The sequence below is a fragment of the Eulemur rufifrons genome, chromosome 3 (genome assembly GCF_041146395.1).
Source record: "Eulemur rufifrons isolate Redbay chromosome 3, OSU_ERuf_1, whole genome shotgun sequence".
In the NCBI taxonomy this organism is placed as follows: domain Eukaryota; kingdom Metazoa; phylum Chordata; class Mammalia; order Primates; family Lemuridae; genus Eulemur; species Eulemur rufifrons.
The window spans coordinates 27,279,747-27,295,068 of NC_090985.1; the positions used below are offsets into that span (position 1 = coordinate 27,279,747).

The 15,322-nt window shown below is 52.5% G+C and overlaps 1 protein-coding gene across 1 annotated transcript in view; it reads left to right on the top strand.

Annotated features, from left to right (window-relative positions):
* Positions 1 to 662: 662 nt before the first annotated feature.
* The window catches only part of AGO2 (argonaute RISC catalytic component 2), a 103,542-nt gene continuing 88,882 nt past the window's right edge, over positions 663 to 15,322 (top strand). Inside the window, exon 1 of the mRNA XM_069465947.1 lies at positions 663 to 714. Within this exon, the coding sequence (XP_069322048.1) occupies positions 693 to 714 (22 nt within the window). The 5' untranslated portion in view covers positions 663 to 692. The remainder of the gene's footprint in view (positions 715 to 15,322) is intronic.

A 15,322-nucleotide genomic window follows, 5' to 3' on the forward strand; every position in this document is an offset into this window, starting at 1 on the left:
CTGATACGCCGCGGCCAGCGCGGACCCCAGCCCCACGCCGGCGCGACGCCCAGTCCGCCCCGCCGGGGAAGGGGCGAGGCTGCGGAAAGGGCGCCCCACGCGCTCCAGGGTGGCGGGGACGGCCGGGCTGTGGGGTCTTTCTTCCCGAGCCCGGCAGCGCTGCCAGACTGGCCCGCTCCCCCGCGGCGGCAAAGAGCTCCCTTTTCTGAGAGGCTGCGAAGGGGCCCCCGGTGCCGCGCCACCCACGGTCCTTGTCCCGGTCCCCGCCCGCCGCTTCCACCGCCCGGCGAGGTCCGCAGTCCCTCCGCGACTCTCCTCCAGGGTCCCAGCCCCCGGCCCCGCCAGCCCCCGCCAGCCCCCGCGCCGCCGCCGCGCACCCCGCGCCCCCCACCCGGCGGGAGCGCGCCCCGCCCCGCGCCCCTCCCCCGCCCCGCCTTCTCCTCCTCTCCCTCCCTCCCTCCCTCCGCTCCCCTCCTGCTCTCCTCCCCTCCCCTCCCCCCTCCCCGCCCTCCTCCCCCTCCACCTCCCCCTCCCGCTCCCGCCCGCCGCCGCCGCCGCCTCCGCCCGCCGCCCCGGCCGCGTCGGGCAAACCTGTTTGGCAAGGCGGCCGCACCGGGGCGGATCGTGCGGCCGGCGGCTCCCTCGCGGCTCGCGGCCGCCCTTCGGCCCCGGAGCCCCTCAGCGGCGCCACCATGTACTCGGGAGCCGGCCCCGGTGAGTCCTCGCGCTCGGGGCGCCGGCCCGGCCGCTCGCGCGCTCCTCCCCGCGGCGCCGGCGGCGGTTGGCGGGCCCGGCGCGAGCGCGGTGCGGGCGGCGGGGCCGGGGGCCGGGGTCGGGGTCAGCGGCGGCGGGACTCCGGCCGGCCGCTCCCTTGGCCCCGCGGCAGACGCGCAGCCCCGACCTCCTCGGCCCCCGCAGTCGTCGGGGCGCCCCGCGCGGCCTGGGCCATTCCCGCGCCCCGCGTCCCCCGTCCCCGCCCGGGGCCGGGCGGGCTGGGGCTGGGGCCGGGGCCGGGCCGGTCGCCGCGTATAGGCCGGAGGCCGGGAGCGCCCCGCCTAGCCCCACCGGGCCGGGTTGCGGCTCCGGCCTTACTGCCCCGCGGCACGCTGCACCGGGCGGGGACGGGTGCCGCGGCCGGGCGACACTGAGCGCCCGAGGGGTTCAGGCCCGGTCGGGGGCGCGAGCTCGGGGGCGGACGGGGGAGAGGAGGCTGCTGCGCCGGCACCGAGCCGAGCCGCGGCGAGCCTGGGGCGCGCTCAGTTTCGTTTTTCTTTTTGCCAGCACTTCTTCGGCCCGTTTTCTGAAGGAAAGTCTGGAAATGCTGAATTTTGGCCAATTCCTGTCGGTAGTTAGGACTGTAGACTGAAAGGGATAGGAAGCGGCTCCCTAAAACCCTAAAACTGCGTGCGCGTCTGGTTTTCATTCCAGACACGCCGTCTTCCTTATTCAAGTGCTAATTGCCTTTTACAATTTACTAGAAGAGGTAGGAGATGTGTTGATCTCTTTAGCACCCCTTCTTACCAGCCAGCCTCTCTTTCTTTGGAAAAGTTCTAAGAAACTTAAGCAGTAACACATTCTCTTTCCTTTTAAATGCAGAGCAGAAGGCAGTTTCCTTGCTGGGCCTAGGAAACAGTCAAGTGTTCTAATGCTTTTTCGCCTTCTCCCGCCAGGCACGTGGCTCCTAAATTTCCCGGCCGGCCACTTGGACGGGCACTGCCTGCTCCCCTTTGTCCGCAGGCTGCAGCCGGGCTGCACTGGCCGCAGGCCCCGCCGGGCTCCCGGCTTGTTTACCCGGCCCGGTTCTAGGTGGTCCGCATTCCTGGTCCGGCCCGCCCTGCTCCGGGCCTGCTCCCTTGGTCCCTTGACGGTGGACCCCTGCTGTGTCTGTTCAGGGCTCTGTGCCTTGTGAATGCCGAGTGTCTTTTTTCAGAGCTGAGCCAGCCCAACTATTAAACCCATCAGGGCTCTCACCAATTTGGAGAATGGTTTTAACCCTGGACCTGGGAGATGCCACAGCCCCGAGGGCAGATGTTGGCCTCTGGGGACCCTTTGTGGCCAACCCCCCACCTGTGAAATGGACAGAGCAACCCTTTGCCCTGTTTGGGAATCTTCCAGCTCATCCTTGTAAAAGGAACCCTACAGATGTTAGCCACAACACCGTACATTTATTTCAGAATATCGTTTTAAAGGTTGGAGGCCCAGGAACAGTGAAGAAGCTTGAGGAAGGTCAAGATTTTATGTCGTGTTTTATGTGTTGTTTAATGCATTCAGCTTGCCGAAGTTAGTGGTGGTCTTTCATTATGAAGACAGACAGTAGAGTCTCAGAGAGCTGAAGATCTTATGCCTAGGTGGTGCAGCCAGCCAGCATGGGGGTAGTTTGCCTGACTCCTGAGCTGGCTCTCTGTGTGCCCTCAGGGAAGTGGCTTTCAGTCTCTTTTGACCTTGACCCACACAGTAAGAGATACCTGTTGGGTATAGACTAGACCAGTGCCAGCCTGCATACCTGTAACTGATACCAGGGCTTCAGGAAGCAACACTTATGCTTATTGGCCCACTGTGTACACGCCCTGGGATATTGTCTATTTCATTTTAAAAAATGCTTTAGTCCAGGCTCATTTCTGGTCACTAGCTGCTTTTCGAAGGTTGTTATGGGGCGGGCCTGGTGGGGAGAAGCCTCCTGGAACCCGACAGCTTTGGTTGAAAAAATAAATGTGTCTGTAGGATAATTCTTAGCTAATGGCAGGATGGGAATGAACCCAAGTTTCAGGTTGTGTGAGTGTGCTGTAATTATAAGGTGTGGAACGGTTCAATTTTATTCTACACAGTAAGGCTTTTAATTTTGTTTAAAAGGAATTTTTGGAATAGAGTCTCTTCATCAAAACTATTTTTAATATTATATTTCCTAATTTAGAATAATGAAAAGACATTAGATCTGAATTGTAGAAAAATTACAAATAGTTTTGCTACTTCAAATTGTAATGGACTTATTAAGCAACTAAGCAGATTAATTTAAAAACATAGTTCACAATAGCTCTACATTATGCCCATGTGAGCAAATACTGTTACATATGTGAATTCATGTCTAGACTAAATAAAGGTAGGAATATTACTATATCTTCTTTTTGAACTATTTGAAAGAGTTAGTGGTTTAGGATGGGTGGTTTCAACAGTGCTCCTAAGCTTTCCTAGATGAACAAATTAGTTTTTTGGTTTGGCGTTTTGTTTTGTTTTTAACCACTTAAAGACTTAAAGGTCTTATTGTGTCTAAGTGATTGCCTGCTCCAAAGGGATTGTTTCTTTTGATTTTGCTGTGTTCAAACTCCTGAGTGTTTCACTCCTTACAGATTTGCTACAAAGTAACCTTTGTGACATCTAAGATTTGCTTGACAGTTGTATCAACAGGATAATGACTTTCAGAATAACTTCTTGTGGTTTCTGGTACCATTGAACTCCTCCGACACCCCCCCCCCCCCCCCCCCCCCCCGTCCCCACTGTCTCATGAAGGTATGACCAGTTCTCCCAATGGTGGAGCTGCTGGGGGCTGGAGCCCATAGCAGCAGGGCTGGGTATTCCTGCATCCTCTCCCTTGGGTCTATTATAAACCTTGAGGAACAATCTAAGTAAGTGTGTAAGAAAAAAATATATATACAAAAGCCTCAACTCCTAAAACCTATGAGGTTTTAAGAAGCAGAATTATTTTTTTAACTTCTAGTTTCCATGTTAGAATTTTTAACAATGCCACTTGGGTTTATTCTTCAGGAATTATGCAACACTCTACTGTGCCAGTCTGATAAAATGTGTTTTTATTTTGTGAATTGCTATTGTGAACCTTCAAAACATAACACTTGAGTTTCTAAAATAGTTTCTATGGTGAAATAATTTTCAAAACACAAAAGTAGAGTGAGTAGTACAGTACTCTCCCATTTATACATTCCCAAGCTTCAACAATTGTCAAGATTTTCCACATTTGCTTTGAATATACCCCTTTCTTCTTTCTCTTTGTGGGCATTTTCCAAAGCGAATCGCAGACCTGTCGTTTCACTCCTGATGTGTAAGTATGCATGTCTAAAGCATGGGGACATTGTAAACATAACCCAGTGCCGTGGCCACACTTACTAGTCTATAATCAATTTCTCTCATTCTCTCAGAAATGTGCTACAGTTGGTTGTTTTGGATCGTAAATTTTAATAAAAGTTAACATATACATTTGGTTTTTTGTCTTCCGAGGCTTTTTGATGCAGCCTCTAAAGCTAGGCCTGCCTATTTTTCCCTCTGCTTTCACCTTTTTACATTTACACTGAAAAAAAAAAAAAAATCTCTTAAGAACATGTATATCACCCCCCCCAGTCCACCTGATTTTTTTCTTTAATCGGTTCTAGAAAGAACCTCATTGTTCAAGATCTTTCTTTTTTTTTTTTTGGTGTCTCTGTTTTGCTGAGGGGGGCTGATTGGAGACCCAGTCGTGGTTTTAATTGTGACACATTTATCTTAAATGTGGACAGTGTCAGGTGGACAGGTCACTCTGCATCTTTAATTTGCAGTTGCAGCAGAGTCCTGTTTTTCGTGGCACTCTTTCAGCAGAAGTCACATTTTATAATGCATGGAAAATGTGAATGATACTTGTGAATCTTGTGCAGTTCTTCTCGTATAATTATTCAAATAAGAGGGATTCTTCCCCGCTTTAGGTTGGGGGTGTCTCTTCTGTGCGAGATAGGGGAGACGGGTCTCTCCTTATCTGTTCCCTGCCATTCTTGACACTCACCCCCCAACTCCATTATCTCGTCCCCAGCTGAAGATCCCCTGGCACGCACCCGCACTTCTGAGCCCCAGCCTGCAGCCAGGGTTGGGGCCTGTGCCTTTTCACTGTAGCCAGTTAAAGTCAAGCTCTCGCTGTGGTGAAAGGTCATCATTTTTTTTCCTCTAAAAATTTGAAAGCCTGAAACCACTATTTGTTCTCTGGTCCCTTACTCTTTGTGACCAATTAACTATGCCCTTCTAATTTATCTTTCCATAGAGCTGTGCCCAGGGTGGCTGTACAATTTATCGTCTAAACTGGGAACTTTTGAAAGGGATGTGGGGCGCACGTCATATTCCTGGGACAGCAGGCACAGTGAGGACAGTGGGGGCAAACTGGGATGGATGGTCTCTCTAAATGCACTTTCAAAATCAGCCGTGTATGTAGGCTCAAAAATAACAAGACTTGAACATTTTAAACTTGTTTCACTCTTCAGTGGCTCTACCCTTAGTGAAATCTTCATAAAATCCGAAGGGTTCGAGGGTGGTGTCTTGGAGAGGTTGTCACCAATTTGTACCAGAGGGTGCAGGTGCGTCTCCCAGTCTTGAACGGGAGGCAGTGGGGGTGGGAAAGGCCCACCAGACTCCCCGCTGGCTGCCGAGAACCAGAGTCCTGACCAGGCTCTTGTGGGTGTTGGATCAAGAACTTGAAACCCCACCTTTTAATCTTCTTCTTACTTTCCTCAAGGTCACGGCTAAGCAGTGGACAGACAGCGTTCTGGCCATCAGCTCCAGCTCTGTCCTCGTCCACTTGCACAATGTTGGGCATTTGTTACCCTCTGTGGGTCTCGGTTTCTTCATCTGTAAAGTGGTGCTTTGGCCCAGACGACTCATGTTCCCCTGCAGTGCCACATCCCCTATGATTTGCTCTCCGACCTTCCCCCGACAGCCGTGGCCCGGGGGGCCGGGACTCTGCTGAGAGAATCTGCACATTTCCTCAGCTCATCTTCAGAGTGTTCTGGTGGGGTCAGTACAGTGACCCAGGATGGAAGAAAAGGCTGCACGAGGCCGGCAGCGACGGCCAGAGCCGGTGTTCAAATCCACCTAGCAGAGCGTGGCTGCTGGCCACTGAGTTATGTGGCCTGTGGCTGCTTTTCTTGTTTGATGTGTCAGAATAGTCGATGGGTTCTAGAGTCAGGCATTTTTTAGAAGCATCTGTGCTGTTTAACAGTGCAGAATGTTAGGAAGATGCCAAAGGCATAAAAAAATTACCCCACATGCACACACGTACACACGTGGGCACCCACCTCCACGAGTGCCTGCTCGGTGGTCAGGCCTCTTGTGCTCCAGACTCCTCAGGGTCGCTCAGGGCTGCTCCTTTGGGAAGCAGGCATAGCTCAGGGTGCCTGCAGCCTGCAGCCTGCAGCCCAAGGAAGCGGCAGGTTAGGCCAAGATTGCCTCTGGAGGTGAGTTTTAGGGAGGAAGTGGACACACACTGCTGAGGGTGGCACAGAGTGGCAGCCAGGAAGCTGTTGGGGGTTTTGGCAGCTGGCTGGTGTCAGTTGTCCGTAGAGCAATGCGGGCCAGGGAGGTTTTTGTCATGGAAGCCTGGAAGGTCAGGCCTGCTTCCCTGGAGACAGGTGTGCTGTGGCTGTGTGACCCTGATGTTGCTCTGAGAGCGCTGTGGGGGAACAGTGCCCGTGAGCGCCCTGGGTTCCGCGAGCAGGGAAGAGGGTGCACCAACTGCATCCTGAGTGTTGGATGGTCAGCTCAGTCTGGAAAGGTCATTCCAGTAGCCCTGCAGGAGGAGAAGGGCCTTGGCCTCTGTGTCAGGGGTGGACAAAGGGTGAAAGTCAGAGGAGAAGCTGCAGGCAGGTGGTTGGGGTCTGGGACAGCAGGTCCCCTGGGTGGGACGGCTCTGGGCAGAGTGATGTGCCCCTTCCCTTCTGCATTTCAGGGTGCCGTGCGTGTGAGCACATAGAGCACATTGCCCTGGTGCGTGTGCTGGATAGGGTGAGTGCGGTGAGGGGTTTCGGCTTGGGCTTGAATCTGGCCTGCACTGAGCAGACTCAGCCTGTCTGGGCCCCAGGCCACCCCTTACCTGCTCTGTCTTCTGGAGCCTGAGCTCTGGTACCTGGAAAGTGCGATGATCACGGCACCTGCCTCAGGCTGTTGTGAGGGTGAGGTGGGATGCTGTGCGGAGTGCACTCAGGGCAGGGCGTGTGCGTCTGCGCGGCAGGTCTGATCCTTCCCCACAGGGTAGTTTGTAAGTTTGGTGTGGCCGAGCCAGCCCAGCAGAGGGCCCCGCCCAGGGAAGCCCCCATGGATGGTGGGGTCTGGCCTTTGTCTTCACGGCCCCTATTCAGTGGACATTGCATGGTGACTGGCTGGGCCGAGGGAGGAGGGGAGATTGAGGTCACTGAGTCTAGCTTCTGCTACTGGCAGAAGGAAACACCATTAGCAAAAATAAGGAATAATGGAGTTGAGGGGTCAGGCCTGCTTTAACCGATCCTACACGGGACACAAAGGGGGCAGGTGCTTTGTGTGAATGGGGTGGGGGCCTGAGCCTCATTACAGATGACGACGGATGCTCATTCGTGTGGCACTTGGCCAGCTCGGAGTCCTGGACACCACTCTCATCCGAGCACGGTCCACACAGTGTGGCAGGCTGAGTGGTGAGAATGCGAAACCCAGTGTGGCCCCAGCCCCTCGAGCTAGCATCATTTATTTTTTTGTGGAAACAAAGGAATTAATAGAATAACATGAGTAAAAAAATTAGGAGAAAGCAAAGGAGGAAACCAAGAATGATGAGGGGGAATGTTGGGACAAATACGGGGTGTCCGGGTGCCTGGTGCTCTTGTCTGTGACGACACTAACCCCCACTGCGGCAGGTCAGGCGGCCTCCCAGATCCTGGCTGTGGGACTCAGCCTCCTCTCCGCACGGAGAGCGGGACCTCGTGCTGTGCTGTGCTCGGCTGAGGTGGTGCAGGCAGATCCCAAGTGCTCACGTGTGCTCAGCCCTCAGAGAGCGCCTGCCGATTGTCACTGCGTCCACTGCCGCTGGGTGTTATTGTGCTGCTCGAGAGCACCATTTCCCCCTCCTAGTTCTGGCAGCAGGGATGGATAAGAAAACACTTGAAAAACCGTATCCTCGAGAGATAAAGTGTATTAAATGCTTGGTGCCCTCGAGCTCCGCACAGACCCAAACGTGCTGCACGTGAGGGTGGGACTCTGGTGGTGGCTGAGGGCAGGAGAAGCTGATGCAGTGCCACAGCGTGCTTCCAGGCTAGGAGCTGGGTACCAGCCAAGTGAGACTGCAGCGGCCTCAAGCTGCCCCATCGGTGACAGGCCCCAGCAACAGGGGGTCGTTGCTGGGACTTTGTTCCCTCTGCCGTGTGCTGCTGTTCTGTGAAGAGTGTGGTTTGCTAAATATTAAAACATGTGGTTCAGGACAAGAATGGTCATGTTAGACTTGGAAGGTTCTCAGAGCACCTGAGACGGGTAAGACAGTGTAGCCTTGAGCTGTGGGCGTGAAGCCCTTTGGCGGGATGATCAATGAGGTGCACTGTGGTGGGAGAGGCCCCAGTTCTGACTATTGCTCCTGTAGCCTCCACATCCTGGGCTCAAGTGATCCTCCTGCCTCAGCCTCCTGAGTAGCTGGGACTACAGGCTTGCATCACCATGCCCGGCTAATTTTTCAATTTTTCATAGAGACGGGGTCTCGATTTTGCTCAGGCTGGTCTTTTTTTTTTTTTTTTTTGAGACAGAGTCTCACTCTGTTGCCCAGGCTAGAGTGAGTGCCGTGGCGTCAGCCTAGCTCACAGCAACCTCAAACTCCTGGGCTCAAGCGATCCTCCTGTCTCAGCCTCCCGAGTAGCTGGGACTACAGGCATGCACCACCATGCCCGGCTAATTTTTTTCTATATATATATATATATATTTTTTAGCTGTCCATATAATTTCTTTCGATTTTTTTTTTTTTAGTAGAGATGGGGTCTCGCTCTTGCTCAGGCTGGTCTCGAACTCCTGAGCTCAAACGATCCGCCCACCTCGGCCTCCCAGAGTGCTAGGATTACAGGCGTGAGCCACCACGCCCGGCCACAGGCTGGTCTTGAACTCCTGGCCTCAAGTGATACTCCCGCCTCAGCCTCCCAAAGTGTTAGGATTACAGGTGTGAGCCACCAGCCTATTCTGTAACATTTGAGGGTGACCTTGTGTCAGGTCCGGCCTCTTAGCGGACTGTTGTCCTGGTTCTTTGGCTCTTTGCTTGGAAGAATCACAAGCAGGCCGTGTGACGGAGTGATCGCAGACAGGAGGCAATTCCACACAAACAGCTTTTATTGCAGAAAAGAAGGAAGCTATATTAAGTGAAAATACGTTCCAGAGAGGAATAGGTCAGGGCTTACAGGGGTATGGGACGTACCAGGTGATTGATATACACGACTGTCAGGTGTCCTGTGTTTTCCTGCAGGCCCTTCCCCCGAATGGTTCCCGGCTTCTCCACCCCTAGGAACTGCCCTCCTGGCCTGTATCTGCCACCTTAGATTTGGTCCCTGCCTAACATTCCCCCCTGAGAGGCATGGAGCCTGAAAATCTTCCGGGGTTTGGGGCTGAAGGTCCATCTTCTGCAGCTGCTTCGAGCTGAACAGGGACGATATTCTCCAGGCTCTACGGCCTCTTTTAGGAGCTGCAGGTGGAAGTCACATGGGGCTTTATCCAGCCGGTATTATGTTGTTCAGTCGTGGGGTGGAATCCCCGAGCTAGCATAAGCTTCACATGGAACCACTGAAGCCTTGAAGACAAGCAAAGTAAGAAGGTTAAGTGCCTGGGCCAAATAGTAATAGCATAATGGCCGCTAAAGGTCCCAGAAATGGTAACAACCAGGTCATGCTTGATAATAGTGAAAAAAGAAGTTGCGGTCAGATGAAGAAAAATGAAATCATAATGAAAATATGAAAATTACCGGGTGCCTGAAAATAGGTGAGCTCAGAATTCTTCCCACGTGCACAATGTATCTACTGCGCGGAGGGTTCCAGCAAGGGCTTACCTGAGAAAGATCAGGAAATACCTGCAGGGACTTTTTTGCTCTCTGTGGTGGCATAACCCCTGAGGCTTAATTCTTTCACCCTTTTCAAGAGAACCTTTCATCCCTCAGTTGGTTTGCACTTGCCGGTGTCTGGGCTTTGAGCACCTACCAGTTTCGCGCTCTCAAATGTGTACCCAGCTCTCGGCTCCTTCGGGTTGACTCTTGTGGGGCATCTACCACTTGTGGAGTAGGCTGGAATTCTGGTTGGAATACCCAGGAAAGGCTTCCCAAGGAGTGCCATTTCAGTGAGACTGAAAAAGGCGGAGTGGGGCGGGCTGCTGCTCATGGTGTGTGGTTGGGGCAGAGAACGTGGCACCACGTGTGAGGGGCTGGACAGCCGCAGCAAGGCGAACACACGGAGTTAGCTGTGAAGCGTGTTGGGTGTGAGGCAGAAAAAAGATTGTGGGTAGGGCTGGGGTCCAGCGGTGGGCGGGGGGTGCAGGCCCATTGAGACAGAGCAGATATTGGCAGGAGAGGGAGGGAGGGGCACCAGCTGGCTTGTTTTGTAAGGACCTCTGTGTCTGCTGTGTTTAGAACAGGCTGGTGGGGGGTGTGGAGACAGGGAGGCCTGCCTGGAGTAGGCCAGGTTTAACATCTTAAAGGAATGGAAGCTAGAGTGTGTGTCTGCCCCCACCTGTGCATCTACCAAACTGCTGCAGGTATTTAAAGACTGACCCTCCCTCTGGACCACAGACCATGTGGAGTTCAAGCCGCCCCAGGCTCTTCCAAGGTGTGGATTTGTGCGGTTGGTTGACTCAGGGTGAAGGGACGTGGTTGCACTTGCCACTTACTTGTTGGAGAAACCGGCGGTTTATGCTCTAGCATCCCTGAGGCCTGTCCGCATGCGGCTGGCTGCATCTTCTGGGTGCACTTTAGCACGTTCCTCTGTCCTGTGTCTTTCCTGCAGATTAGCAGTCAGATCGAGAGGCTCGGTCTGATGCAGGTTCTAGTGCTTCGGTTTGGTGTTTTTTTTTTTTTGAGACAGAGTCTCACTCTGTTGCCCAGGCTAGAGTGAGTGCCGTGGCGTCAGCCTAGCTCACAGCAACCTCAAACTCCTGAGCTCAAGGGATCCTCCTGTCTCAGCCTCCCGAGTAGCTGGGACTACAGGCATGTGCCACCATGCCCGGCTAATTTTTTCTATATATATTTTTAGCTGTCCATATAATTTCTTTCTATTTTTAGTAGAGATGGGGTCTCGCTCTTGCTCAGGCTGGTCTCGAACTCCTGAGCTCAAACGATCCGCCCACCTCGGCCTCCCAGAGTGCTAGGATTACAGGCGTGAGCCACCGCGCCCGGCCCGGTTTGGTTTTGTTTCTGTCCTGATCCATCACAGGTGATGGCAGGTCCCTCTTAGCAGGCAGGCTTGCTGGTTACTGTCGACCAGCAGTCACTGGGCTCCAGGAATTCTTTAGGGTGTGTGACATGCTGAAATTCTGACGCTACTTCTCCATGTAAAACCTTGCCCTGGTCAGCTGTTTGGTTTCTGGTGCACGTTGAGGGCAGAGGGAATGGCAGTGAGTGGCATGGGGCCAGGACAGCTGTGCTGGGGGAGGAGGGCTGGTCCCAGTGGGCCGCCAGGTGAGGCTGCAGTGAGGGGCGGGGTCTGTAGGCAGTGGGACCTCTGGAAGGTGCAGAGCAGGTGTGACAGGCTGGGGACCTGCAGGGAACCAAGGGGCGTGGGGAGGGCAGGCAAGGCCCGGATGGGCAGGTGGCTGCTTTGGAGCTGGCCTGGCGTCGCTGGTGGAGGTGGGCAGGAAGTGACTGGGGTGAGCCAAATGTGAGGAGCCCAGGAGAATTCAGTCTGCACACCTGGGGCGCCCAGTGGGCTTTGCCTTGCTGGGGTCGCTCCCGCATCTGTCTCCTTCACCTGGTTGTGAACGCCTTGCTGCCAGCACCATCTTGCTTCCCTTTCGTGAGCGTCCAGCGTCTGACATGGCGTCTTTTTTCATCACTAAATGCTTCTTACATTCAGTTGTTTCTTGTTTAAAGGTGTGTCTAGACTAGTTTACACCTTAGAAAAGTTCCACAGCTCTCATGCCCTGGGGCCTTTCCTGGTCGTGCCCTGGGCTGGACTGGACAGCAGGTGGGCTCCCTGGGCTGTATTTGGCGTGGGAGGCAGCATCTGCCCGCAAGGGTGGCGCAGGTGGACGTCACGGAGGACGGTGGGCCTCGGAGCCCCTTACCACACCGACTTAAGTAGGTAGCGGATGTACCAGGAAGGTGAGATCACAACTTGCCAAAGGGCAGATGGTGACAAGCCTCTCTGGTGTCCCACCAGCCTCCTGGCTCCACGTCAGTCGTTTCTAGGTGTTGCTGGCTCAGGTGGGCAAGCCGTGTCCGGCCACTGGGCCTGTTGGTCTGGCTGTGGAGCCTGAACACCCCTCTGTGCTTCCTCAGGCCTGGTCCAAAGCTGCCCCCGCAGGTGACGGGCACAAAGCAGCTGGGGCGGCCTGGCCCAACCCTTACGGCTGTAGGGCCTGAGGAAGTCACTTAGTTGCTTTGAGCTCAGTGTCTTCACCTGTAAAATGGGGTAATTATGGTATCTCCTTTCCTGTGAGAATTAAATGTACTCATATGTGTGAAAGTGCTCCAGACTGTGCCTGCACTATTGCTGTTACAAGATGACTTGGGGCTCAGTAAGGATTTGTGGCTTCACTGTGACATGGGAGTCTTTTGACATGGGGTGTCGTTTTCCTGTTGTCTGAGGTTGGTGATGAAATTCTAGAGGTGAAATAAGGGAAAATTGGTTGTCTTGGGTGAAGATTCTTTGAAAAATAAATGGTACAAAGTAAATAGAAAAGATGGGCCGGGCGCGGTGGCTCACGCCTGTAATCCTAGCACTCTGGGAGGCCGAGGCGGGTGGATCGCTCGAGGTCAAGAGTTCAAGACCAGCCTGAGCAAGAGTGAGACCTCGTCTCTACTAAAAATAGAAAGAAATTATATGGACAACTAAAATATATATATATATACAAAAAATTAGCCGGGCATGGTGGCGCATGCCTGTAGTCCCAGCTACTCCGGAGGCTGAGGCAGGAGGATCGCTTAAGTCCAGGAGTTTGAGGTTGCTGTGAGCTAGACTGACGCCACGGCACTCACTCTAGCCCGGGGAACAAAGAGAGACTCTGTCTCAAAAAAAAAAAAAAAAAGAAAAGAAAAGAAAAGATGGCGAGCAATTTCGTTGCAAAGCTGTAGGCCCCCTGCATGGCATGAATTGTGCATGTTTAGAGAGGAAAGGCACAGAACTAGGTTGACCCTTTGAGGGACATTTGAATTTCGTGCCATCAGAGAGTCATCTCACCTGAGTTGATGGTGACAAAGGGGTCCTGGCTTTCAGAAAGAGGCTGAACCTGAGCGTGGGCTCATGGAGAAGGCGCCCTGTTGGGTTATCAGTGTTCGCCATGGGCACGGCGGGGAGGGTGGCGCCATGGGCCATCCCCACATGACATTTCAAGGAAGTTTAACTTAGAGCTTGTAAGAGGTCAGTAAAAATTAGCTCTACTAAGCTTTCCGATAGTCCCAGGTGTCATTCCAATAAACATTAATTTGAAGTGTGGTTTTATTTGATTTTTTGCACATTTTTACTGAAATAAGGTGTTTTTAAGTTCATGTTGTAGGATCTTGCAAAGTCATCTTTCAGATCGTGGTTCTTAAACTGATGCTGCAGGTGGTGGTTTTGCTTTCCCCGTGGAGAGAACTCCGGGGCTTTCAGTGTTTCGGGCCCGCTGCTGTCAGGAAGTTCTTTCTTAACCCCGACTCTGAGTCCAGCCCGACAGCGCTCTCCGGGGCTGTTGCTATGGTTTGTGTGGTCTGTTGCAAGTGTGTCAGCATTGTTGACCAAGGGTAAAGAAATATGACAGGTGTTTCAGAGGGAGGAAGTTCTTTTTGAAAGTCACACCTTTTAAAAAAAATTTTGAGGTGAAATTCACGTAAGGTAAAATTAATCATTTTAAAATGAACAGTTCAGTGGCATTTAGGGCATTCACAATGCTGTACAACGTCATCGCTGTCTACTTGCAAACCATTTCATCACTCTAAAAGAAAGCCCCGTACAAAGAAGTACTCACCCCATTCCCTCCCACCCAGCCCCTGGAAACCACCAATTTGTGTTCTGAGTTTATGGATTTACCTATTCTGAGTATTTTCTGTAAATGAAGTCACACAATGTACGCACTTTTGTCTTCCTTCTTACCATAATGTTTTCAAGGTTCATGTTGCAGCATGTGTCAGTATTTGGTTCCATTTTATTGCCAAATAATATTCCATCGAATGGATATGCCACAAATTATTTGTCTGTCGATGGACGTTCGGGTTGCTTCCACTTTTTGGCTGTTGTGAATAGTACTGCTGTGAACATTTGTGTGCAAGTTTTTGCATGGACTGTGTCTTAATTTCTCTTGGAATTGCTAGGTTACATGGTAGCTCTGTGTTTAACTTTCTGAGGAACTGCAATACTGTGTTTACGGCAGCCGCACCATTCTGTATTCCCGCTAGCAATTTACCAAGATTTTAATTTCTTCACATCCTCATCAACGATTGTTATCTCAGCATTTTAGAAAGTAAAGTTCTCAAGTAGTAAACCATTTCTTGCATCTTTTAGTCACCAAAGTGGGAGAAATGTTAGATTTAAGCATGTTTTGCCCAGATTGAACTAATAGATACAAGGTATTATACATTCATTTCTTTATGTCACAGTGTAGAGTATGTTTAGAACCTGGACAGCTAGATGAACATGATAAAGTTAAACATAATTTAATTGGGAGAACAAAAATATAGTCCAATATCTGGATCAGCACCGTGTGTCTAATTTTTTTTTTTTTTTTTTTTTGAAACAGAGTCTGACTCTGTTGCCCAGGCTAGAGTGAGTGCCGTGGCGTCAGCCGAGCTCACAGCAACCTCAAACTCCTGGGCTCAAGCGATCCTACTGCCTCAGCCTCCCGAGTAGCTGGGACTACAGGCATGCACCACCATGCCCGGCTAATTTTTTGTTTCTATTTTTAGTTGCTGGGCTAATGTTATCTTTTCTTTTCTTTTTTTTAGTAGAAATGGGGTCTCGCTCTTGCTCAGGCTGGTCTCGAACTCCTGAGCTCAAACTATCCTCCCGCCTCGGCCTCCCAGAGTGCTAGGCTTACAGGCGTGAGCCACCGCGCCTGGCCCCGTATGTCTAATTCACTCAAAGAAATTCACTCTCTGATTATTGAGGGCCACCTCTGCTCTCCCGGTGCTGGGGAATGCCTGAGTCTCGAACACAGACAGGGATGGAGTGGTCGCTCACGAATCCATGGAAAATGGCAAGTGTCTGTGCCACATGCAAGCAGGCATGGTCCCATGGCAGAGGCGGGAATGTGGCCCGGAGCATGGCCTGCGGGGTACTGCCAGGGCCAGAGGCTGGCTGGCCTGGGGCAGATCTCAGTCCAGAACGATAGGGAACAGGTGTGAGAAACAGTTTCTGGGCAGCCTGCTGACTGCCCGGAGAGCCGCGGGCGAGTGGCCTGTACCCCAGAG